Here is a 26,719-nt window from a genome sequence, read left to right on the forward strand (position 1 = left end):
GACAATTATAGTGCCAAAAATCGTTATATCGTTCAAATTTGAACGATAATCGTTCTGTGTAATTGCAGGCAACGATCGAAAAATTGTTTGTATATTGTTGATTTAGATCTGAACCTAAAATTATCGTTAATCGTTTGCTGTAACTCCACATTCGTTGGCTCAAGTTCCGCATAATGTTCTCTAATTGTACAGCGTGATTGTACATTGCCCGTTGTTTTGCTGGGATCAGACGGAGTAAACGATTATAGTAACGATCACAACAACGATCGTAACTAACGACCGTCGTTCTGTGTAATATGGGGAACGATTTCAGGTTAACAATAAACAATCTCGTTTGCGATCGTTAATCGTTAAAAATCGCTCCATGTAATAGGACTCTTACATAGATGTTAGTACAGGAAGACACATGGTACCTTCCATATATCCATCTGTACTTCCAGAACATAGAAGAATGCTTTGATTCTCCTGTGCAAAGAGTCAGAGAGGCGTTCCCCTGAGGGCTGTAATGCCTCCTCCCTCCCCCTCCCCCATCCTTATCCCTGCTTGATTGACAGGCAGCGTCAGCCGGAAGCCTAGTCCCAAACAGAGGAAGAGCGAGCAGGTATAGCTGAATAGGATGAACATTTACATTTAGTGGATATCACTGGAATCAAACCTGAGTATTGTCAGATTTCAACAAGCCTTTCACATGTCACTATGAGAGTTGTGATTGGTAGGGGTGCGGGTGTTGAAAGCCCCACCAAATGCTACAGTGATGGGGCTAAAGCTCTAGGCTTCAGGCACTCTGCCAGCAGTGTACAGATTCTAAAGAAGTCCATGAGACTGTCTAAATCCTATACCACTGGCTGGGCTTTCAGAGAGGAGTCTAGCAAGAATTAAGGGGCACAGTGCTAAGCTGTAGCTATCGTGGGGGTCTTAGCACACGGACCTCACTTATCTAAACATCTGACGTTTCAGGGTGACGCGTAAGATGTCCGTGAGAATTCCAGGGACATTATAAAAAGTTTTTTTCTCTCTCTGTTCAGGATTGGGTTGACTAATGGTACTTTTACACGGAGCGATAATTCGCCCGATCGCACGATTAACGATTTTGAATGAACAATGTTTTTTTTATAATGATCAGCGTTTAGACGGAGCGATACAGAGGCCCTGGAGGGATGAGGCACTGGATAACACAACCAGGCAGCGGTCCAGCGGGACAAGGTCGCTCTGACAAGTCTTGCTAGACCGTTGTTTCTGATCTTACCCCCCATCTAACCTCTCACTGTGTCCTCTTGTCCTCTGAGTTCAGTTCTTACTAAAAACACTTTCCTCCTGAACCTTATGTAGTTCTTTAAATAACTGAGGTGAGAAACACAAGGTGGCTGGTAACAGGAGAATTAGGATTAAAGGGGTACTCCAGTGAAAATCTTTTTCATTTCATACCAACTTTCAGAAAGTAATAAAGATTTGTAATTTACTTCTATTTAAAAATCTTCAGTCTTCCACTACTTATCAGCTGCTGCATGTCCTGCAGGAAGTGGTGTCTTCTTTCCAGTCTGACACGGTGCTCTCTGCTGCCACCTCTGTCCATGTCAGGAACTGTCCAGAGCAGCAGCAAATCCCCATAGAAAACCTCTCCTGCTCTGGACAGTTCCTGACATGGACAGAGGTGGCAGCAGAGAGCACTGTGTCAGACTGCAAAGAATACACCTTTCCTGTAGGACATACAGCAGCAGATAAGTTTGAAAAGACTTAAGATTTTTAAATAGAAGTAAATAACAAATCTATATAACTTTCTGAAACCAGTTGATTTGAAAGAAAAAGTTTTTTTTTTTTTGCTAGAATACCCTGTTAGGGTGCCTTCACACACACACCGGATCCGCAGCAGATTTCACTCTGCGAATTCTCAGCAAAATCCTCTGCAGATCCATTGCCAATTCTTTCTTATGAGAATACGTACTCGCTTAACATCCCACTGGAAGTATGTAAGTTAACCTCCTGGCGGCCAGAGCATACATCACTTCCTCCCCGCTCCGGCTTGCTTCGGGCGTTCTCGGCAGAACATCCTGCTCAGCCAATCAGTGGCTGCGGCAGGGAATCGCACTGATTGGCTGAGCAGGACGTGCAGATGCCAGGAACCCCCGAAGCAAGCCGGAGCGGGAAAGAGGTGATGTATGCTCCGGTCAGCGGGGGGTTAAAGGGGCTATCCAGCGTTACAAAAACATGCCCACTTTTCCGCTTCTCTTGTCTCCAGTTCAGGTGTGGTTTGCAATTAAGCTCCATTTACTTCAATGGAACTAAGCTCCAAACCCACCCAATCTGGAGACAAGAGAGGGGGAAAAGTGGCCATGTTTTTGTAGTGCTGGATAACCCCTTTAACTTACATTCTCACAGCCAATCCTGCTGCGAGTATGTATTCTCATAGGAAAGAACTGGCAATGGATCCGCTGCGGATCCGGGGTTTGTGAAGGCTCCCTAAACCCCCTTAGCCGACACCATGCACCTAATGGACCTTACTGCACAGACCCAAAGAAATGGGGGTAGGGTTTGTCTTAAAACCAGGGCACCTGGGCATCTACTGATAGCAGAAATCATTGATTTTACAGGGCGGTGTGACCAAGGACTGAAGTTAGGTAAAGACTCTCAGTACTTGTTTATGTTACTCTTCTTCCACCAGGCCCCATGGCAGCCACAGCGGCCCCCCTATGGTATGTGTGCCCTGCCCGGCCATGTACGTTTTGTTCTCTATAGAATAAGACATTGGCCGACATTCTGCAGAACTGATGAGGCTGCAGGTTTTGCGTCCATCCTGTAGAGCGATTTGTCTTTTTCCCCAGGACGTTCGCTGTGAGGAGTGATTATGTGCTGCACAGTAGGCTTATATCACCAGCCATAGGGATGATGCCGCTCACATCCATTACATTGCTCTCTCTATCTCGACTTGGGGAACTTATTATATTGCAGGATTATTGCTTGTTGTGCTGTTCAGAAGAGAGATGGGCGGTTGGACTGAGGAATCACTACATTCACTGCCTGTCTAGTGCAGCAGAGTTATAGTTGTCTGATCTAGCAGGGCCGAGTACATTTAGTCCAGCAGCGGTGAGCTCATCTGGTGCCGAGTTCATCTAGTGTAGCAGAGCCAAGTTTGGCTAATGCACCAAAGCTGCATTTGAGTGACATAGCACATTGAGTTAGGGCCCTGTTCCACGGGACGATTATCGTTCGGATAATCGTTAATGATAAATTATCTTAAACAACCGCTGTTGCGAACAACCTGAAATCGTTCACGCAATTATGCTGCGTTTACACGGAACAATTATCGTGCGAATTTGCACAATAACAATCGATTTCGAGCGATATTCGTACGTGTAAACGCAGCGAATGATCAAGCGGCGAGCGAGAAATCGTTCATTTTGATCTTTGAACATGTTACCAAATCGTCGATGGTCGTTCGCTAAAAATTTGCAGATCGTTCCGTGTAAACAATCGTTCATCGATTTAACCCACGTGTGAGATAGGCTTAAGCGATCGCAAAACGAGTGCAAAACGATTTTTACGTACGATATATCGTTCCGTCTAAACACTGATCGTTATAAAAAAAACAAAACGTTACTTCGAAATCGTTAATCATACGATAGGGCGAATTATCGCTCCATGTAAACGCAGCATTACACAGAGCGATGATCGTTACTTATGATCGTTCAGGCATGATGGGAATTGTAGTTTTGGAACAGCTGGAGGGCCTGAGTTTGACACCCTTGATCTACTACATCTGGGATAGCAGGAATAAGTTTGTATTGCAGGGCTAAGGGTCCACTTACACAGAAAAATTATCCACGTCTGATACACATAACATTATTATAGCTGTGTGGGTTGGTATAGATGTCTGGCTGAATGTTGTCAGGAGGCCAGTGTACATAGGCCCCTATGTCAGTGAAGCTTATACAGTGTGCATGGCGGCTGGGTGGCTCCCTAATACCAATGCCGTATGTAAAAGCCATGGTCGCCACGAGGAATACTTCTAGAGGAGCAATGCCACTGTGTATACAACATCTGATCAAGTATACCACAATCCTTTCTTTATCCCCCCATATGGAATTGTGTCTGGGCCCGTGCACTACAGTAGCGGCCCTGTTATGTCTGTAATATAAGGTAAGCCTCGGATATCTCTTCTGTATATGTGCCATAGACTGGCATCACTCTGTATGTAGCAGGTTGTTATTGAGAGCGTTGGAGATCTCAGCCCTCCCATCTGGAGAAGTACAAGCGTCTGTCACACCATCTTGCACAGTGGTTCTTAACCGAGGCTTCTGTGTTACACGTCTCTATTAATAAGGAACAAGGGGGGAGGGGATATTAGTTTTAATATTTAGATTCCTTTTCTCTGATCAGGGTTTTTCTGGCATTTACTGCACCTATCCTGGACTTCCCTTAGGGGAGGGGGTTACACAATATTAGGCAAGGGGTTTTAATGTTGTGGCTGAGTGGCGTGCACATAGACAATTATGCACTAGTACCTTGGGCTATAAGAGTCCTGTATCAGAGGCGTAAGATATTTCTATAAAGCGTGTTACATGAGCCAGCGCCGATCGGCTAAGAGCACTTTGTGAAGAAAACATCCATGTATATTTATTAATATATGTAACACATTGTTTTCCATCCTCCAGATTGACAGTTCCCTCCGCATAATGGCATTCTGTAGTGAACTGTGACATGCCGCCACACGGAGGGACTTGTCTTGGTGACATGCTCCTCTTAAAGAGATTCTTGAAGGGAAAGGACAGGGTGCATGTATTGTGTGGCCCAGTTTTGTCCTCAAGCTTTTATTTTGGTAGTCTAGGTTTATATGAAGAAGATTCATTTCGGTTGCTCATGTATAGACGGTGGCATACAGAAGAATGGGGACTCTATTATGGTGCTGGTTTGGCACTGGACAGAAGGCCATTTCTTGACCTTGGGCCTCAAAACAGTCTACAATAATTTTGCACAAGTTTTCACCCCCTAGTTTCTCATTGGAGAGATCAATCTATATCACCATGGAAAAAAGTGTGCAAATCAAAGAAAGCGCCACCTATAGGAGGTAACATCCCTGTAAGGACCCTATTGGACGGCCATCTGTAAACAGGCACTGATCGTAGTGATCGGCGCTCGCTTACAGAACCTTCACAAGGCGCAGTACGTCCTGCACCCGCCAAACTACCTTGTCCTGATGGCAGCTGTCAGCCACACATGCTCCATTACACAGGGAGATGTGCAGCTGACAGCCAATCCTTTTTTTTTTTAGCAGGTTAAAACGGCAAAGTAAATTTTCATTGGCTGATCGCTGGCTGTAATGCACAGGATGTGTCTGGTCAAATATTGTCCTGTGTAATAGGGCCCTTATGTAAAGAGACAGCTATAGCTATAGTCGTTGCCAGCAAACAAAGTCCTACTGTATCAGTGATCTCAGCTTGTCTCCGGGGAAGGGATGAAGCTTAGGATTCCTATAGGATTACAGTACTCAGAACTGACTGATACAAATATTCCTGGAACTAAGAGCAGATTCTGTTGTTGTATGGATATCATAACCATAGTCCCTGCTGTCTCCCCATTTGTGCCAGGGCCAGCGTACACGAGTCCAGCTCCGGTGACATGTCTTTGTTCCGTGAAATCATCTGAAGGAAGCGTTGCTGCACATCTGTGTATTTATAACAAGTGCCATCCGTACTGAGCTGTCATTGGCAAGCCGCACCGAGAGGATGTGTGCGATTCTATATATAACACGGTGCCACTGGTAACTGGTCGCCGGATCCCGTCCCCTCTCCCATCTCCCTATCTCTGCCGCCGTGTTTATTCTTCAAAACTGTAGCTTTAAAGGGATCTCTGGGCAAACGCTCTATTGAAAAGCAGCTCGGGTAGATGATCGAATAACCTATTAGTCGTCGTGTGTTAGAGAAAAGCGCTTGTAGTGGGTATTTAGAAAGGAACAGCTTGCTTTTCATCCGGTGAATTCAGCTGACATATCAATTCATTATGGAAAAAACAGTAGTCAGTGCTTGTGCTCCCCCTCTGTTTTCTATTCACTACAGTAGAACATGATCTGACAGCTGGGAATGTTGATAAAGGGGTTATCCCATGAATCATTTTCCTAACTAAAGTCCTGGAAGGCAGCTAATAGCTTTTTTTAAAAAAAGGCAATTAATAGCATAAAAACATACATTTTTCATCATTCCCTGCATCCATGTGTCCTGTGGAAGCACGCTTTGTACAGAATCAGCCTCCTTCCCCCTCTGGCAGCTGACTGAATGGTTGCTTTTAGTCATTTTTCCATAAAACTCCTTCCTTGACTGGCAGACCTGCCTGAGGGGAGAGTGACTGAGCATGTGCGTCCTCAGTAGGTGGTCGTGCAGGCTATACACTCTTAACACCAGATGGCGCCATACTATATGATTGAAAGTTGTAGCTTCATTAATATTCTTTTCACCAATTGACCACTGTGTAATTATTTGTTGTAAACAAAGCCACAGCCTCTCATTGAGATTGTAGACTGCAAAACAGGTGACAGAAGTGGCTACAGGCCGTTTCTACTTTCTCCTCAGGGTCCCTGACTGTCTCCGACACCTGTGCACCTGACCTGCTCCTGCTAGATTGTGGGGGAAGGGACTTTAAACCTGTGTCCTAGACTTACAATAGCACCAAAGGCATTTTGCAGCATATTGCAGCACGCAGATATATACACTATGCACAGAAAGGGGGATGCGTAGACATAAGCGCAACTCCGATCATTCGGCATTTAAGTACCGTTGGCTGAAGAAGTTAGATGCAGCTCTAGAGACTCCTGGAAAAATTGGATACAGCCTATGGCTATGTTCACACTACGTAAAAGTACGGCTGTTGTTGCCATGCGGTGTGGACATAGCCTTATTTTCTGTGAGATCCCGGCCGGCGTGTATACACATCGTATACGCCCCGGCCGGGATCCCGTATGGGGCCGCAAATAACTGACATGTCAGTTTTCTGCGCCCGCAATTCAGTGAATTGCGGCCGTAGGAAACCCTGTCAGTTCACACAATGAAGCGAGAGGCTCCGGCCGCTTGCTTCATTGTGTGCTGTAAGAGATTCTGATGCGGGCCCTAGGGCTGCATCTAACTTTTTCAGCCACCGGTAATCAATCGGACTCAAACATGCTTAAGTTGTCCTCATCTCTAGCGATGAGTGTCTGATCGGTGGGGGTCTGGTGGGACTTTACAATCACAAGGCCATAGGAGTTAATGGACAAAGTTTTAACCTTAGGATAACCCCATGACCAGCATTATAATGGCAAACGTTAATTTTATATGGTCCATACAAAGAATATTTATTGTTGGGACAACCCCTGTTATTGGAGGGAAAGGCGCTTTGGCTCGTTTGTTTCCAGGAGAAAAAGTAAAGGATCAGCTTATGTTGGCTTATGTTTTGGTAATTCTCTATATCCTATGGGATGAACAGGACCGGAATTGACTGTCTGCCCATCCACCCTCCTCCTTCCATCTATGTACAGTATCATGTCTATGAGCTAGAGTTGATAGTTGTACCTGGCAATGGGCTTTAGCTATATGGGGGCTGTCGCGCTAGGTACCTGGTGTCTGACGGGCACACTTGCTGGTATTATCAATGGGCGCATGGTAGACATACAGCCCTGTTACAGAGGTTTCATTAGGGCCTAGAAGTTGCAAAGCTCACCTTTTCCTGGTTATAAGGGGAATCTGGTGTAATAATTTGGGGTCAAACTATTTGCTACTGGCAGTAATCTTTAGCTGGCCATAATAATATAATCTATAATTACAATAACAGAAAAGTACTTAAAGGGGTTGGCCACTTTATAGTAAAATAGTTCAGTGTTCAGTATTAGTAAGTGTACTCACTATATATACTGACAGCAGCTCCCTGTGTACCTCATAGAGCTAAAATAGAGACTCCCCTCCTCCAGGCTGTGCTGTCCTGCTCTGTGGTGAGTCTCTCCATAAGATGGCTGATATGGAGGAGCATGTGACCATGCCCCGCCCCCCAGTGTCCACCACTGAGCCTTTATATGTCTGTGAAGGACATTGGGGATGGAGCATTGTCACATGTCAGCCATCTTATGGACAGAATCACCACAGAGCAGGACAGCACAGCCTGGAGGAGGGAAGTCTGATTTTAGCTCTATGAGGTACACAGGGAGCTGCTGTCAGTAAGTAATGGGCGTACACTTACTTATACTACAGACAAAGGAATTTTACTATAAAGTGGCCAACCCCTTTAACCTCTTAAGGACGCATGGTGTACCCGTACGTCATGCGTCCGCAAGAGGTGTTCAGAGCGGGACCGCCGCGATCCCGGGTGCCGCGTGTAGCCCAGGGCCGGGGCTATTAGTAAAGTTGACAGCTGCATCCGATCACTGTATGCAGCCGTCCCTGGTGTCTAGTGGGGGTGGATCGCTCCTCCAGGACGTTGTCCCGGAGGAGCAATCCACACATCCTGCTCCGGCTGGGGTCTCCGCCAAAATGGCGCTGATCCCGGCTCGGCACTCGGATGCTTTTGGCTGCCGAAAGCATCCGAGTGCCGATCTCATTGATCTTTGCTGTATGAGTATACAGCAATGATCTCCATGAGAGATCAGTGTACTTATACTAGAAGTCCCCCAGGGGGAATAACCCTAACCCCAGGGGTAATAACCCTAACCCCAGGGCTGCTTCTAGTATAAGTGTAGAAAAAAAAAATGTTATCAATAAAAAGCCCCCTCCCCTAATAAAAGTCTGACTCACCCCCCTTTTCCCATGTTTACCCCACGTGCGTAATCGCCCGATCTATTAATTAATCACATTCCTGATCTCGCACGGTAAACGGTGTCAGCGCAAAAAAAATCCCAAAGTGCAAAATTGCGCATTTTTGGTCGCATCAAATCTAGAAAAAATGTAATAAAAAGCGATCAAAAAGTTGTATATGCGCAATCAAGGTACCGATAGAAAGAACACGTCATGGCGCAAAAAAATGACACCTCACACAGCCCCATAGACCAAAGGATAAAAGCGCTATAAGCCTGGGAATGGAGCCATTTTAAGGAACATATATTTGTTAACAATAGTTTAAATTTAGCCATCAGATAATATAAAAGTTATACATGTTATATATCGTTTTAATCGTAACGACTTGAGGATCATGCATAACAAGTCAGTTTTACCCCAGGGAGAATGGCGTAAAAACAAAAATTCCCCAAATAAACAAAATGCGTTTTTTTTGTTCAATTTCACCACACATTGAATTTTTTTCTGGTTTCGCAGTGTGCTTTATGCCTGTCATTGCAAAGTACAATTAGTGACGCAAAAAATAAGGTCTCGTGGGTTTCTAGGTGGAAAATCGCAAGTTCTATGGCCTTTTAAACACAAGGAGGAAAAAACGAAAACGCAAAAACGAAAATTGGCTCCGTCCTTAAGAGGTTAAAGGTGCCAGCGCTGCCAACAAAAATAGTGGAGAAGAGAGCATAGAATATAATAATAACAACATTTATTTAATAACCTAAGGCAAAAAGGTACAGTATGACGTGTTTCAGGAGGCTTGCTCCCTTCCTAAGTGTTCAAATTTTAGCTACAAAAATGTTGGCATTGGTGATTATCAAACAACACATTTCTCTGAGCATCCTTGTAGTAAATATAATGTCATCTATACACCGTATCACCATCCCTTGGTCTCTATGTCTTGAGCCCAACATTTTTGAAAACCTTGAAATTCTAGTTTCGCCCCCCTCCGACTAGGATGCCGCTTGCGGATGACATATGTTTTTGCACTGGGAACCCTACAGAACCTTGCAGTATTCTTTGCTAATTTTCCAATGTCAGGCTGAATAAATCTAAGAGCTCCCTCGGCACATTTCATTAAGTTGTCCAATTTCACACGTCTGTCAAAGCCGACAAGTAGCTTTCTGAGCTCCCACAAGGGTGTTGTCACTTAACCTTCCTTCTTTCTTGGCCTGGTTGTGTCAGTGAAATAAGTCATAAACCAGAATGCTGAGTGCAGGTGTTCGGTGGATGACGGGGTAATATGGATTGCGCCCAGTGCTCCTTCCATACACAAGGTGGCGGTCCTAGTGCCGTCAGTGCTGTCAATGATTGGTTATGCTGCTTTTACATAAATTTTTTTAATTTTTTTTTCCAGTGCCATTCAGGGAAGCGCCCAGCTACTCTCACCGGAGAAGGGGGCCGCAGCACACCTTGACAGCACCCAGAGTCCTCCTCCGTTCCAACAGCGACAACAACCTGAACGTGAATAATATCCCTGAGTGGTCCGCCGCCTCAGCCTCTTTACATCGCAGCCTCTCACCCCAGCTATTGCAACAGATGCAGAATAATCCAAATGGAACTGTGAAAACTATTGGGAGCTATTCCCAAGTACCACGGAGCCGCTCACCTTCCCTGAACCGCTTAGGAGAGGATGCGAAAAGACAGCAGCACAGACACGTCAGGTAGGTTCCTGAGTGTAAGATCAGGCCGGGCTTCCTTGGGCCCATGATTCGGTAGGAAAAATTATCATGAAGGGATTGGCTCCAAAGCCATCTCTAATGGCGGACCTTTGGTTCTCATAGTTGAGCATGAATAGACCAAAGTGGTGGACCAATCTAGGTTTGTTATTTTCTCTAGGTCGGTGTTACCCAACCTGTGGCTCTCCAGCGGTTGCAAAACTACCACATGGTGGTAGTTTTGCAACTGCTGGAGAGCCAAAGGTTGCGGATCACTCCTGTAGGTATTTAGCTGATTGATCTATAGAATATATATGGACGTAAGCAATGCTGAGCACTGTCGCTTGGATCCCAGAGCTGTTATTAGAGACCTGGCATTGCTCTAAAGGGAAAGTGTCAAGTGCTCCACACCCCCTAAGCCCGCACCAGCACGTTATTCTGCTCTTCATTAGCTTTTTGCATCCTGCTTTTTAATAAACTAATGGTATTACGTAGAAAAGCAAAATTATAATCCTGCACATGCACCCAGACATTGTTCCTATGAATAGTGTTGCGGAGTGGGAAGAAGCCCGGATCTTCACATCTGCTGAATGGTTCCAAGATGAAAAAATGAAAAAAATAATTTCTCTGTGCTAAAGGTGTCCTTGGCCTTTATAGAGCAGGGTAACATGGTGGTTCTTATTAAACAGGTGTAATTTACCTGACTTTTCTCACATATATGTTTTAGCGAATTCTTGTCTTCATCATGAAATAACAATTCTGGAGCACTTTTCATAGATCTCTCCATGGTGCCATTCTTATTTATGAATAAATTGACAAGCGGGCATGTGTCCCTTAAAGGGGTATTTGCCCTCAGATAAATACATGCTAAATTATCCCCCTTCCTGGAGAATAACAAATTATTCCCTACTTGTTATTATCTATTCAGTCTCCTTCCTCCAGTTCTGATCTGCTGCCTTCTGGTGAAAACTATGTGTGAGCGGTTCTGTCTGTCTTCTCCTCCTCCTCCTCCTCCTCCTCCTCACCCTCTCTTTTCCGAGGTGGCTCATGTAAACATATGTAATTGGCATCCCTGGCTGGCGGTCTCTGCTTTCTGTAATACTAGGAGGATTAAAGGGGAACTATCAGCAAGTGAGACAAATCTAACCTGCTGATAGTGCCCTCTAGCCCATAGGGCACCGAGGAGGAAGGTATGTCTCTTACCTTCCTCCTTAGTGTTGTTCCCGTGCCGTAAGCTGTGTTATACTTGGTCTGGATCACCGTTATGAGCACTGCCCCGTTCCCATAGCGCAGAGCTGGGACACTCATTCTAATAATAATCAGTCGAGCTGATGAGCTGGCTCGCAGTTGAGGTGGGGCAGTTCTCCTAACATTGCTACGGACCGAGGATTACACTGCTAACAGCACAGGAAAGGCTAAGAGGAGGTAGGTAACAGACTTACTCAGCGCCCCATGCATAATAGGGGGCTAGCAGCAGGTTAGATTAATCTAACCTGCTGCTAGTTCCCCTTTAATCACAGGGAGGTCATCTGCAATTTGACCTTAGATTAAAGGGGTTATCCAGTGCTACAAAAACATGCCCACTTTTCCCCCTACTTTTCCCCCTACTGTTGTCAGTTCAATGGAACTGAGTTTCAAAACCCCACCCAAACTGGAGACAACAGTAGGGGGAAAGTGGCCATGTTTTTGTAGGGCTGGATAACCCCTTTAACTTTATCCAGCATCACAGAGTGCAAAAGCAGCCAGCCAGGGAGATGTTTACAAAAACTGTCTCAGAAGGGAGGGGTGAGGAGGGGGAGACGGAGAGAAAAGCTCACACACAGTTTTTTGTGTCTTGAGCAGAAAGCAGCAGCCTCAAAACTAGGGGAAGGAGATTGAAAAGGTGTTAACAAGTATGGAAGGAATTGTTTGAGGAGGAGGGATGATTTAACATGTATTTTACCTGAGGGGAATACCCCTTTAAGACTGTGCTTTAAGTCACTGACCATTCTTTTTTAGGGTATAAACCCACACACCGTATACGCAGCGTATTTACTGCTGCGATACGCAGCAAATACGCAGCAAACACGCAGCAGATTAGATCTAAAGAACTGAACACAGCATCAAATCTGTACCAACAAATCTGCTGCGTATTTGCTGCGTATTTGTTGCGTATCTGCTGTGTATACGGTGTGTGGGTTTGTACCCTAAATGGGGTTCTGTAAAATCAGATTTTTATTTTTTTTTCAAGAAACAGCACCATTTTATCTAGGGGTTTTGTCTCCTTTGCAACTTGCAGTCCTGGACGCACATCATGGTCAGGAGTACAGATCTGTTTTTTTGTCCTGACAAGGAGCTGAACATAGCCATTTTGTAGTATATAAAATAGGGATTGCCCCGGGGCAAACTTTTGCATGCCTCCCTGTAGTAGGAATGCCATTGATGCGTTGTCACCTTTGGCAATAGCTTTAATTATTTCCAAGGAGAAAACCTTTAAATAGCTTGTCAGTGCGGATAACAAATCACCAGGCGCAGGGGAAGCTTTAGTTTTTTCAGTTCCAATACGTGAAAGCCCAAATACGTCAGACGCATTATGTGATCAATACAGAAATGGTAATGGGATTTTGACATTTTACGCCAAATAGTGAAAATTTTATGAAAAGTTAGGGCACAAATAAATTCATGGCCATCGGTAGGAATGTCAGTATCCATGTGAATATATCCATCAGGACAGTGGAATCGCAGTCGTGGAGTCGGAGTCGGAGCTAGTTTTGGCTGGAGTCTGAGTTGGAAAAAAATGTACAGACTCCGACTCCAGCTTAAAAAAAATCTTAAAAAAATGTAGAATTGAATTTTGATATGAATTTTACAAGTTTTGCTCGTGAATATATATTATGAGCAATATATATATTATGAGCAACATTCTAATAGGACACTTGCCCTATTAGATAAGGGTGGTCATGGAAAAGTTTTCGGTCACTATTTGGCAGCTTGTTTCTGAGCTAGAAGAGTCCATTGTGTGGGGGGAGATGTGTGCTGTTCTCACCTTGGATGCTGGATGACTGTATATGAGCAGCAGTGTAATATGAAGATATTCTGTGTAATATAGAGGAGGAGGAGAAGACATAAGTAGTATAGCAGTAACCTCTGTCCTCTGGAAGAAGGTTGTGTGTTTTTCTTCAGTGTTCTATGGCTGCAGCTGTGTGTGTGTGTGTGCGCGCGCATGCTATGGCTGCAGTAGGCTGTGTGTATGCTATGGCCGCAGCAAGCTGTGTGTGTGTATGCTATGGCTGCAGCAGGCTGTGTGTGGTGTGTGTATGCTATGACTGCAGCAGGCTGTTTGTGTGTGTGTGTGTGTGCTATGACTGCAGCAGGCTGTGTGTGGTGTGCACTATGGCTGCAGCAGGCTGTGTTTGTGCTTTGACTGCAGCAGACTGTGTGTATGCTATGGCTGCAGCAGGCTGTGTGTGGTGTGTGTATGCTATGACTGCAGCAGACTGTGTGTGTATGCTATGGCTGCAGCAGGCTGTGTGTGTATGCTATGACTGCAGCAGGCTGTGTGTGTATGCTATGGCTGCAGCAGGCTGTGTGTGTGTGGTGTGCGCTATGGCTGCAGCAGGCTGTGCGTGTATGCTAAGGCTGCAGCAGGCTGTATGTGTGTGTGTGTGTGTGCTATGGCTGCAGCAGGCTGTATGTATATGTGCTATGGCTGCAGCAAGCTGAGTGTGTGTGTGTGTGTGTGTGTGTGGTGTGCTCTATGGCTGCAGCAAGCTGAGTGTGTGTGTCTGTGTGTGTGTGTGTGTGTGCTATGGCTGCAGCTGTCTGTGCGTATGTGCGCTATAGCTGCAGCAGGTTGTGTGGGTGTGTGTGTATGCTATGGCTGCAGCAGGCTGTGTGTGGTGTGTGTATGCTATGACTGCAGCAGACTGTGTGTGTATGCTATGGCTGCAGCAGAAAACCGAGTCAGAGTTCCTGTCTCGGCCAGAGATGTCAGCAGAGAGCAAAAAAAAAACAAAAAACGCCACTTCCTGCTTGACATACAGCAGCTTATAAGTACTGGAAGACTGGAGATTTTTTAATAGAAGTAAATTACAAATCTATATAACTTTCTGACATCGGTTGATTTGAAAGAAAAAGATTTTTGCTGGACAACCCCTTTAACTATCCAGTGTTTTATCCTAGAAAACCCCCTTTAAGCCTCAGTCTCACCATTGTATTATGGGACAGTGCTGTCTGTAGTATAGAACCCTTTATTGTTTATGTGCCTTCTCTAACAGGGCAGTGATCTAGACCCATAGGGTCTTCATATATTGCACTGCAGGGTCACTGACCCCATATTCATCCTTATATCATCATTCTGAATATCCACCCTGCTCTTTCTTCCGCAACCTCTTTAATATGGGTATAAAGCCTTCAGTCGCCGTCCCCCGTGTTACGGCTGAAAGGGCAGATAAAGACGGCCAGCGGCAGATCTCTACCTGCGGCTCTATTTTTGGCTGGGCTCACTGTAGCGGTAAGGCCAGGCTGTGATATGGTAATGGATTCCGTCTCCAGCCCTTTAGTGAAAGCTGAAACACGTATACAGCAAAGGATAAAATGGCAAACAAACTTTCTGGGGACGTGCTCTTTAGTGAGGATGGCGTCCCTGGCATGATGCATACAGCGAGGCCTCCTGTTTATGTCTTCCTTCAGGTGGAGGAGGATAAACTCGCCCCATAGGAGACACAGCCATCGGACAAATGAGCGCTTATTACTGAGGAGTAAGTTCAAGGTAAAGCAATGATCTGACACTAACAGGGCCGTTCACTGACAGCTAACATATTCTCAGCACAGCTGTTACCGAACTACATCTCCCATGGTGCCGAGCTGGCAGGGAAGCTTTCGCTATGTTGGGAATGTTGCAGACACCTGTTTAGCATGCAAGGCAGCTGGACCGTTCCTTGCACAGCGCTAAGAGGGCAATAGTTGTCTTCATTATGTGATTGTGAGGAGCATGCATTAGTTATAGCGAGAATGGAGACTAAAAGGGATCGTCCTGTAGGCATATAGATGAACCTGGGGAATCCCTGACTGGAACCCCCTTTATGAGCCAGACAGAAGATGGTAAAAGCAACAGCTTGCAATTGGAAAGACCCAAGCCATCCTCTGATAGCCTGGGCTTAAAGGAGTACTCCGGATAATTTTTTATTCTTTCTAATCAACAGGTATCAGAAAGTTATACCGATTTGTAATTTACTTCTGTTTAAAAACTCTCCAGTCTTCAAGAACTTATCAGATGCTGTATGTCCTGCAGGAAGTGGTGTATTTTTTCCAGTCTGACACCTCTGTCTATGTCAGGAACTGTCCAGAGCAGGAGAGGTTTCTTTGGGGATTTGCTGCTGCTCTGGACAGTTCCTGACATGGACAGAGGTGGCAGCAGAGAGCACTGTGTCAGACTGGAAAGAATACACCACTTCATGCAGCACATACAGCAGATGATAAGTACTGAAAGACTGGAGATTTTTTTTTTAACAGTGTTAAAAAAAGAAAACGTGGGATGGTCAAAATGATGTCAGTAGCTAGAATTATGGATGAACTGATAGATTTCTCTTGGTGTATCCATGCTGCAATTACAGTCTGCACTAGGTCATGTCAGTAATATTGGCGGAACAGATCACGGTCAAATCGCAAATGTGTAAAATTACTGACTGGCATAAAAAACCTATTGAGCAGTACATTTTTTTTCTTCTTAGGGTGGGTTCACACTACGGAATAGGGGCGCATAATCTGCCACGAATTCCGTCGCTTTCTCGTCCCCGCATGCATTTCCGCCCGTCTCATAGATTGCATTCTATGGTCAGGTGACTTCTGCATCCGCTGAAAGAGTTGACATGTCATGGTATCTGCAAGGTTAGAAAAAGGAATTAGAAAAAATATCAAAAATAAAAAAATATATATGTTTAACATAAAAACATTTTTTAAAGAATAAGTTATGTGATGACAGATTAATTCCTCGAAATTTGTTCCGTCACCCTTTTCCCCAGGCTCCTGATGTCATTGAGCAGGCTTAGTCAGAATAGAGGCCACTGGGGATGACCAAATGACGGACCCCATGTGATGGTTTCCCATAGACTGGTAATGACATCCAGTGGAGCTATAAGGCAGCGGCAGCAGTGTGATATTATAAGCCGGTAGCGGCAGGTCATTCTACACCTGTAGCACTCTATGTACTGTGAATGAAGGCTTGTGAGCTCCCCGGTATCATATATGATGATGTTTTGACAGCGATTAATTATTCACCATGACATTTGTCATTGTCACAGTGTTCCTGGGTCGATTCTATTTTGGTCTAGTAAAATACAGAACATGAACAGAGTTATATGCAGATGTGCGGTGGCGTACATGTATTTTGCTGTTTATGTTGGGATACATTTAAAGGGATTTTTCAATGAGTATAACCCATGACTGTATGTCCCGTAAGAGCATATGGCTTTCATAGAGGATGGCCCCCCCACTTCGGACTCCCCCTTATAAACAAGAACGGACGTCTGCTGTGGTGAACTTGGTTTATTTGTAATAAGGCCAGTTGCAAGTATGTAGACAAAAGTAACATACTAACAACCCTAAAGGGTTCTCTGGTATGGATAGCTCCTACTTGTTATAGAGGATAGATAATTACTAGAGATGAGCGATCCGGGTTCGAGTTGATCCGAACTTTCGGTATTTGATTAGCGGGGCTGCAGAACTTGGATAAAGCTCTAAGGTTGTCTGGAAAACTTGGATACAGCCAATGACTATATCCATGATTTCCACATAGCCTTAGGGCTTTATCCAAGTTCAGCAGCCACCGCTAATCAGATGCCGAAAGTTCGGGTTCGGATCGACTCGTGCATGCTCCAGGTTCGCTCACCTCTAATAATTACAGGTGGTGCCCAATGAAGTCTCCAATGATTAGCTGTGATCTGTGGGGAAAGTTGCCAACAGCTGATCATGCAGCGTCTGGTGTTGAATGCTGGGCCCCTAATCCCAATGCTGGGCCCCCAGGCACTGTCGAGGTGTCACCACAGGTTGCTGCTCTCTGGAAGGGATGGTAAGACATGGTGCACCCCAATGAGAGTTAAGTCTAGAGAGTCAGGGGTCGCAGTCAGCGGACTTCTTTACTGAAAAAATTTCAGGTTCAAAATAATACATGCAAAGCACTAAGCTGCTTCTCCAGTCTCCGACCCGTAGCAGAAGGGAAAGGCCAACTGGTACTCTTCTTCTAGTCTAGCAGAGTCTCTTTATCTCTCTAGTCTCTATCTACAGAACCCCAGGCTACTGACTGACTCTCCCTTCTAGTGGGTGGGTGGATTGGAGAAGTACAGCCTTAACACATACAATGTTTAAACTTTAGTCTGCCATAGACTTGTATTGAGCTTTCATACAGGTCTATGGTAATATTGCAAACAGTTTCTTTCTACAGATAAATAACTTTGTCAACACGTCTGTTTTTTTCCTTCAAAAGTTTCCCTCCAAAAACCACTGCGACAAAAACTAGCAGCTTCTAAGCTTCTTGTGTCATAGCTTGGCTTTATATTAACCCCTTCAGAGTATGGTGCAGGTCAGGGCCGGCTCCAGGGTTACAGAGCCTCAGCGGGTCCCTTTGTGGACCACTCACATGGCGACAGTAAAACAGTAGGTCCCCCTCTGTGTAGCCCCCTCTGCCACATAAACATCTTGGACACTTCAGCAACTTCCTCTATACAAGCTGCCAACAGTAACAGGACCCTCTTTGTGCAAAAAGCACTTTACCCTTATGAACTGTGTCACTGCTCCCCCCCCCATCAGTGGCTTTTCAGCTGTTGCCAAACTACAGCTCCCATTATGTCCAGCCAGCAATGCATGGTGGGAGTTGTAGTTTTTCTGCAATTGGAAAGTTATATGTTAGGGAACACCACACTAAATATACAGTCCCATAGATCACTGTTTCCCAACAAGTGACTCTTCAGTTTTTATCTAACTACAACTCCCATCATGGCCTTCTAGCAGTGCATGATTGGAGTTGAAGTTTAGCAGCAACTGGAGAGTCACATGGTCTCTAAACACCCTAGAAAACACTTTATGAAGATTTGTTTTCTAAACTTGGACTTTCCTGTTAAAGGAAGTATCCAGGATTAGAACAAAAAAACATGGCTATGTACTTGCAAAAACAGCGCCACCCCTATCCTCAGGTTGTGTGAAGTATTACAATTTGGCTCCATCTACTTCCATGGAACTGATCGGCAAAACCGCATGCCCAGACCAAGGACAGGAGTGGTGCTTGTTTTTTTAAGCCCTGACAACCTTTTTAACACACTGCAGAAATAAAATGAGCCTAGTTCTAGATATACCTGCCATATCCCATGTGATAAATAGTGACCTATATAGAGTCGGGTTTCTCTGTCTGTATATCATCACCTGGGTACAGCCTCTTCGGGGGTGATTCATAGGACAAGGTACAGCCAGTGGCTGGCATCCTCCAGGCACGTATTAATGCAATATCCCATTGCAGGCAGACACACACAGGCACGTCGCTCTCATCCACCTCCACCGCTCTCTAGATATTTGGACACTTTCTAATAAAGTCGTTTTGTTTTTTTTTGGTTTTTTTTGCAATTCTCCAGTAAAAAAAAAGAATAAATATGGAGGTCACAGCCAGATATAGTCTATAGGGAGCGCCCCCCAGAGACTTCTGGGAAATAAACTAGTCAGATTATGCAGATCAGCTCATTGTAGCACACAGAATTCACACTCTCCTAATCTTCAGGGACTTGAGATTTCTTAGTATTTCTCCGGGCGATCTGCTAGCTTGCAGCACACAGAATACCTTAAAGGAACGCCTCTGTTTGTTAGTTTGTCCTTTTCGGTAATAAAAAATGCTGAGTGCAGGGATATGGGGGTGGGGAGAGCAATAGCTCTCGCACAGTGTGATGGTAGCTAGTTACTTATTTTGAGTGTCCAGCTGCTGGGATCTCCAGTGATCAGGGAGAATTGTGCTGGTAGTATAAAATTTCCCCACAGCACCCCCACAGGTGTAATGAAGAATTACACATTGAAAGCAATTGACTGTCTATGTAATGCATTGCCGGGTGCATGTGCGTCAGCAGGGGAAGAGATGGGAAAAAGACAAGATGGCGGGTTAGTGTGATCAGCAATAGTTTTTTTATTTTTTACTGTAAATTGTCACTAAATAAGACCTAATTTTTGCCTGTCCTTCTATCCCTTATCCACTAATAAACCTAGGACAGTGCCCGCAGGCGTCAGGGCCCCTTATAATAGCTCTCCCCCTATTTCAGCTCAGCCATATTCTTCTCTCTAATGTAATTATGAATCCGTTCCTCTCTCTCGGTGGCGTCGGCAGCGGGTACATGCTTCACTGAAGAGTTATTGGAAAATAAATTGAAAATAAACATTGTATTATATGTATTTGCCTTTAAATTGAAAGGAATGAACCACTTCGCCTATTATGAATCTGAGTATATTAAATGACTGTCTGGATTAGTTCCAGTAAATGTATGCAGATTACATTCTGAGTAAAGTGTGGAGCGGTCGTTTATGGACTATAACAGTATTCATGAAAACGCGGTGGATGAGCGTAATCCAACATGACTTTGGGTATGCCTCTGTGCCATACGTCTCTGCAAGGGGACTTAAACATGTCTGCTTTCCTTCAATAACAGCACCAGACCTGTCCATTGGTTGTATGTGGCAGTGCCGTTCAGCACCATTCACTGCAGTAGAGCGGAGTTGCAAAATAATAAATGTAAATTGCAAACTTGCTTTATATCACATTTGCTACTGATTTAGATTTTGAAAGTTATAACTACAGGGACACTTTAAGGCTAGAATTTCTTCTGACTTCTGGGCTGTGGTCATGCTTTCTTTTGGGTGACAACTTGATGCCAATCAGTTATATTAACCCCACAATTTATGGAGACCTACATAATAATTCTAAGTCTGGTGTTATATTGAATGTAGCCCTAACCCAAAAGTTATGTTCTTTTTTTATTTTTATTTTTTCTATACATAAAACAATATAAAATAAAGCAACTTTGCAACAGATCTTAATGGGTACTTATGGCTTTAAAAAACATATACAAAAACAAAGACCTAATGACGTGTCAGCAGTTTGGATTGTTGGGGTCTGGGAGCGAAGAAACCTAATTCGTTGCCAAAACAAATGAGCAGCCGTGGTCAATGGAGCGCCATGCCTGTTTGTCTTTGATCATCATCACTCGACTCAGCGTGTCAGCAATGTACGGACTTACAGAAAATCAATACACTTCCTGTGAACCAGACACGGCTGAGAAGAGCCAAGAGCAGAGACGAATGGGCACGGCAATCAGCTGACCACTTGTTTTAGGGATCGGTGGACACCCAACAATGAGAACTTTACCTAGCAATATGTTAGAAGTTATTTAAAAATAAGATTGGCACCATTTACTAAAAGCTATCAATTTATTTGGAGAAACTTGTCATAGAATAAGCAGAGTGCCGTTTCTCCCTGAAAGATAGATTCCATAGAAAGACCATTTTGTGCCTAAAACTCCTATGCATACTCTGCGTATCCATGGTAACAGACTACAAACAAACTGTGTGTAGTCTGATCCTTTAATAATCTTATCAATTTTTCTCTTCCTTATATTAGGGGACTAATAAAAAAAAATGTATAGGACTGCAATATGAGACTATAAAGAATGTGTCTGTAGGCGACTTTACGTAATTAACATCTTCTTTGTGTTTTCTAGTCCTGGTCCCAACAAGGAGGTGGCCACTGCTGTGGAATACCAAGGTCCAAAGCGCAAGCTGTACAGTGCATTACCCGGGAGGCATTTTATTGTGGTAAAACCGTATCAACCTCAAGGAGAAGGCGAGATTCCACTCCACAAGGGCGACAGAATAAGGGGTAAGATATAGGGATTTATCCAATTTTCAGTGGCTTCATGTTTTTATTTAAGGCTTTAACCCTGGCAAAATATTGTGTGTACTTCTGTAGTATATGTGCAAATTAGCTTTTTATCCATAAGAATTGTTTAAAAAAATCTGTGTTTTGAGATGTTTTACACTGTTTTCAGTGGTAGCGGCCCCTGCTGTTCCTTGGTCTCCTGATTTCTGTGTCCATTTTCTGCAATGTGCAATGGTGGACGGACAAATCACCTGGTGTATTATTACAGGACTTTCCGTTTTCTGTGCAGGACTTAAAAATGTGGTCAACCATATGGATATGTTCAGAAAATCGACCAGACGCAGACACAATCGCACTATGTTCTACATCTTAAAGGGGTAGTTCACAAAAAAACATTCCTTTCAATTTTCAAAATTCCTTTCAAATAATCTTGTGCCAGAAAGTGCCAAAAATTAGTAATTTACTTTTAATTTACTATTAAAAAAATCTCCAGTCTTCCAGTAGTTATCAGCTGCTGTTTGCCCTGCAGGAAGTGGTGTATTGTGTCCAGTCTGACACAGTGCTCTCTGCTGCCACCTCTGTCCATGTCAGTAACTGTCCAGAGCAGCAGCAAATCCCCAAAGAAAACCATCTTTCCTGCTTCTCCAGACTGGAAATAATACCATTTCCTGTGGGACATACAGCAGCTGATTAGTACTGGAAGATTTTGTAATAGATGTAAATTACAAATCTTTGGCACTTTCTGGCACCAGTTGATTTCAAAGAAAAAAATAAAATGGGTAAACAACCCCTTTAAAGTTAATAGTCTTGCCAGAGGACTTGATGGGTTGTATGTTGATGTTTTGTTGAAGTACAGCCTGATGGATGCTGCAAAATCTGAATGGGGCCCAACAGATACCTGCTTTCAGTACGCTGATGTCCTGGAGAGCTTGTGCTTATACAGAGAAGCTGATCAGAACAGGCAGAGCTGCAGTGTTTCATGGGGAAGGAGGTGAGATGGACCCAGACTCCTTCAGACTAATCTACAGTCACTAATCAAAGAGCAGACAAGTGTCATTGAGCGCACTCTGAACGCCCCATTAAAGTGACAGGCAGCTTTTCTTTAAAGGAGGGAGAATATCCAGTCCGTCTCCCCCTACCGAGCTGTCTGTCTTGGGTAATGAGAGGTTTGGAAAGGAAATGAGAGAAGATGAAGCTTGATGTGTATTTTCTCCCCTCTGAGCAGATGGCTTTGGCAGATTAGAGCTCGGCTAATGAAATGAAGTGTAGGCTCTGATTACCCGCCCGTCACTGTGAGATGACGGCAGCTCAGATACCCATCCTGCCTCAGGACCTCGGGCCGCCCGCTCTGCCATTAATGGGGAAATCAACATCTCAATGGATACCACAAATTTCAGGGTTTCCTAGTTGCTGGTCCATGAGACCAAAACCCACAGCCTATAAACCATATTCATAGAATAAGCACAACCTGGACTTTCCATGTTCTGGACCAGTGATCTTCAACCTGTAGCTTTCTAGCTGGTGCGCAGTTACTATATACATATATACATAAATGGACAGTACAGAGACCCTTCTAGTGATCACCTTGACCTGTAACCATTACAAGGGGGCATCCTGTACGCTGATCCTGGATCTGTCCTCCTGCGGGTTGTTTCCTTAAAGGGGTACTCCAGTGAAAATATTTTTCTTTTAAATTGAGGGGTTTTGTAATGTACTATTATCTCATGTTTTCCAGTATATAACAGCTGCTGTATGTCCTGCAGGACATGGTGTATTCTTTCCAGTCTGACACAGTGCTCTCTGCTGCCACCTCTGTCCATGTCAGGAACTGTCCAGAGTCAAAGAGGTTTTCTGGTTCAATGTTTTTATTAGGTTTTTTAAGAACAAATTACAAAAGAGAAAGTCTAGAAGCACTGACTTTAGTGCCAACAGTATAGTTAACATGTTCAGAAACAACAGTAATTACATTAGGTATATTACATAAATAGAAGTTTTCTATGGGGATTTGCTGCTGCTCTGGACAGTTCCTGATATGGACAGAGGTGGCAGCAGAGAGCACTGTGTCAGACTGAAAAGAAAACACCACTTCCTGCAGGACATTAAGCAGGTGATAAGTACAGGAAGACTGTAAATTTTTTTAATAGAAGTAAGTTACAGATCTGTAGAACTTTTTGACACCAGTTCACTTAAAAAAAAAGTCATTGGAGTTCCCCTTTAATCTGTATGAGCGCGGCCAGGTTATGGTTGCCTTTTCAACTACATATCTAATATGCTTTTCCAGTGCTGAGTTATATGAAACCCGTACACTTGGTAAATAGCTTTCATTAGAAATAGTTAATCACTTTTCCCATTGCTTAGACCTGATAAAACTATTCCATAGTTTTAGTAGGAAAACATGGCGGAACTGATTGGAAAACCGCCATCCATGCGAAGATAATAAAGGCGAGTGGTGATTAGCTTACTGCACAGCTGAGGCGGGAGGAGGGGGCTTCTGCTAGTGTCCGTGTTGTAGTCATCCAGCATGGACCTCATTGCTTGTAGTTAGCAGTCAGTAATAGGCCTCCTGTCAGATTATATTGTCTTACCTGCACTGGCATAGCAGCTGGAATCTGCAGGGCTCCGGGCCATGACCTAATACATCAGGCTCATTAGGAGTGGGAACAATTGGTTTAACATATGTATTGCTGGGGGGACCCCCATACATCCTCCCCTACATATTCCCTATTAGGCATCTTGGAGTAATGGGGTATGAGACAGCTGCCAGACTTTTCTATGGATGTAACAACTGAGTGCATCTTCCAGGATTAGAAAAAAATGCTTATTTTTTGCAAAAACAGCCCCACCCCTGTTCTCAGGTTATGTGTGGTATTACAACTCTCCTCCATTCACTTAAATGGAACTGAACTTCAGTACCGCATGCACACAGAGGACAAGTGAGGTGATTTTTCCGGAAGAAAGCAGCCATGTTTTTGTAAGCCCGGACACCCCTTTAAGTACCCCGTACACCTTAGACATGTGCTGGCTGAACTCAACAAATATAAAGTTTACCCATCTGACCACGTAATGTATATTGTATCTTTACAAATCTCCCCCAACAGATTTCTCCTTTATGATCTCATGGAGATAAGCTGCTGCTAGAGGAGTCTGGCATCGGCTTACCCCCTCACTCCATTCACAACACAGAAACGTTTAGCTCTCCAGATAACCTCTTGAAAAGGAATCTGTCAGCTGCAAATCTGGTTCCAAACTTCTGACACTGTTAAGGCAAGGCGGCACATCGTACCTTTCATATATCCATCTGTACTTCCATAACCTAGAAAAAGGCTTTTATTCTCTGGGGCAAAAAGGTGTTCACAAGCCCCTGATCTGCTGTAAGCTGTAATGCCTCCGCGCTCCCCCTCCCATCCCTGTCCCTGCTTGTTTTGCAGCTGAAGGCTGAGCTTCAAGCAGAGTCATGGATGGGAAGGGGAGCGAGGAGGTGTTACGGACACTCAACACTTCAGGGGCTTGGGTACGCCTGTACTGGAAACACAGACAGATAATGTATATTGAAGATACCATGTATGTCCCTGACCTAACCGCTATCGAGCAGTCTGGATTGTGAATTACAGCTGACAGATTCCCTTTAAATCTTTTTTTTTTTTAGGATCTCTGCTGGCTGTCAGTGAATGCAAACATTGGATATAGCAATAATTACTATGAACTTTAATCTCATTGCAGTTTTAAGCATTGGAGAAGGAGGATTCTGGGAAGGAAATGCCCGGGGACATGTTGGATGGTTTCCTGCAGAATGTGTGGAAGAAGTTCAGCCCAAGCCAAGTGAAGGACGACAAGGTAAGAGCGTGCTAGAAATACTATTGGCATCACATCCGAACTTTATACCGTGTGGTTCTTCTTTGGCAGAGATGATAAATCTTCGTCTTTCCAGCTGTTGCACAACTACATCATTCCTGCACATGATGGGAATTGTAGTTTTGCAACAGCTGGAGTGCCGCCAATTCCCCATCCCTGTTATATGGTTTTCCTATCTGTCCTTTTAGTCAGGGACAGTTTTCCCTTTGAATCTGGATGAAATCTTTAAATCTCCGGCCTTTGGCTTTGAGGCACTTGCACCTGTAGGTTGTTGTTGCACCTTTTTTTGGTAAACAGTATAGTCGTATAATCATATATTGATAAGATGACCCCCCCTAAGGATGCACTGTCCATATCAAAGTCCTTTTTATCTGATGATCAGTCCCCTTGTAAAATATTGTACACTGTGCGAGAACGTGGAGCCAAGGTGTATTTTTAGAAGGTGCATGTTTCTCTGCGCCATTGTCATGTGAGGGAGGTGTTTGATAAGGTGTGGAGGAGTCTAATGTATGTTAGCGAATGTGTGATAATATAAAGGAAGACAATATCAATGTCAGGGAACCACAGAGATGTCTACAGGATCACATACCCGCTGGGACGTGTAGTCCCTACACACCAGCTAGACAAAATAGAAAGGACAACCATGAGTAGTGATGAGGCTTTGTGACTGCGGTATGGTCCAGTCTCACCTCCCCACCATACAAAGGGGTATTGCCAGCTTATAATATATGGTTACTGTCCACCCTCTGAATACTGAGGATGAAGGGGCTCCTGCATTGATGCAGCATTGTGGCCCCTTCACAGTCTTTGCTATCTGCTGTGCAAGGAAACTGCAGTACAGCTTAATTTAAAGGGGTTGTCTGGTCTTATAACTAAAAAGTTCCCTACCCAGATAACCCCTTTAAGGGAATAGGGTTAATTACATTACCCTGCACGGCTATGTAGATGAGCAATGAGAGAGTAATAAATCAGGACTACAGCCCCCCATGGGCATAAAGTCATCATATGCCATAACGTTATAAGATGGGAATGCCCCTTTAAATAGTCATGTAACGCCTCTATATTTAGCTCATGTGAACAAGCTCTACAGGCGTTTCCCACCTTAGCATGGTGTGACATATAACGGGAATCACACAGAGATCGCCAAGGATTTGTGGTCGTTCTCCTTTGAAATGGCTGGGAAATGCAGAGTGCTTTCTATTCTTGTGAATTGTGGGGTCCTCGCTGCGGTCTATAATGAATAACAGTTCAGACTTTGTGCCGAGTTCATGGTGAGGTTACATGTATAATATCCTGGGTGTTCAGTCTTCCTGTAGCGCCACCACAGGAGAAAGGTAGAATTGCAGATTGTTTCTCCAAATCAATGAGTCATCTGTAATGCAGGACTGGACAGGTCTTCCAGGGGGAGAGATGCTCTTTGTAACCACAGAGGATCTCCTTAACCGGACAACCCCTTTAATATTGGTTTTGCTCATTTCTTATTGGGTAAGAGCCCTAAGAAACCAGAGTATTGTCTAACACTACGTTGTCCGTAAGCCAAACACAGGCTG

The 26,719-nt window shown here is 44.2% G+C and overlaps 1 protein-coding gene across 11 annotated transcripts in view; it reads left to right on the plus strand.

The window, feature by feature from the left end:
• SHANK2 (SH3 and multiple ankyrin repeat domains 2) overlaps positions 1-26,719 on the plus strand; it is a 412,049-nt gene that overhangs the window by 179,379 nt on the left and 205,951 nt on the right. For all 11 annotated transcript variants that reach the window (XM_069965179.1, XM_069965178.1, XM_069965182.1 and 8 more), the window contains 3 exons: positions 10,135-10,441; positions 21,160-21,317; positions 25,038-25,151. In XM_069965179.1, the coding sequence (XP_069821280.1) occupies positions 10,135-10,441; positions 21,160-21,317; positions 25,038-25,151 (579 nt within the window). The remainder of the gene's footprint in view (positions 1-10,134; positions 10,442-21,159; positions 21,318-25,037; positions 25,152-26,719) is intronic.

Source organism: Dendropsophus ebraccatus, chromosome 4 (genome assembly GCF_027789765.1).
Source record: "Dendropsophus ebraccatus isolate aDenEbr1 chromosome 4, aDenEbr1.pat, whole genome shotgun sequence".
NCBI lineage: Eukaryota > Metazoa > Chordata > Amphibia > Anura > Hylidae > Dendropsophus > Dendropsophus ebraccatus.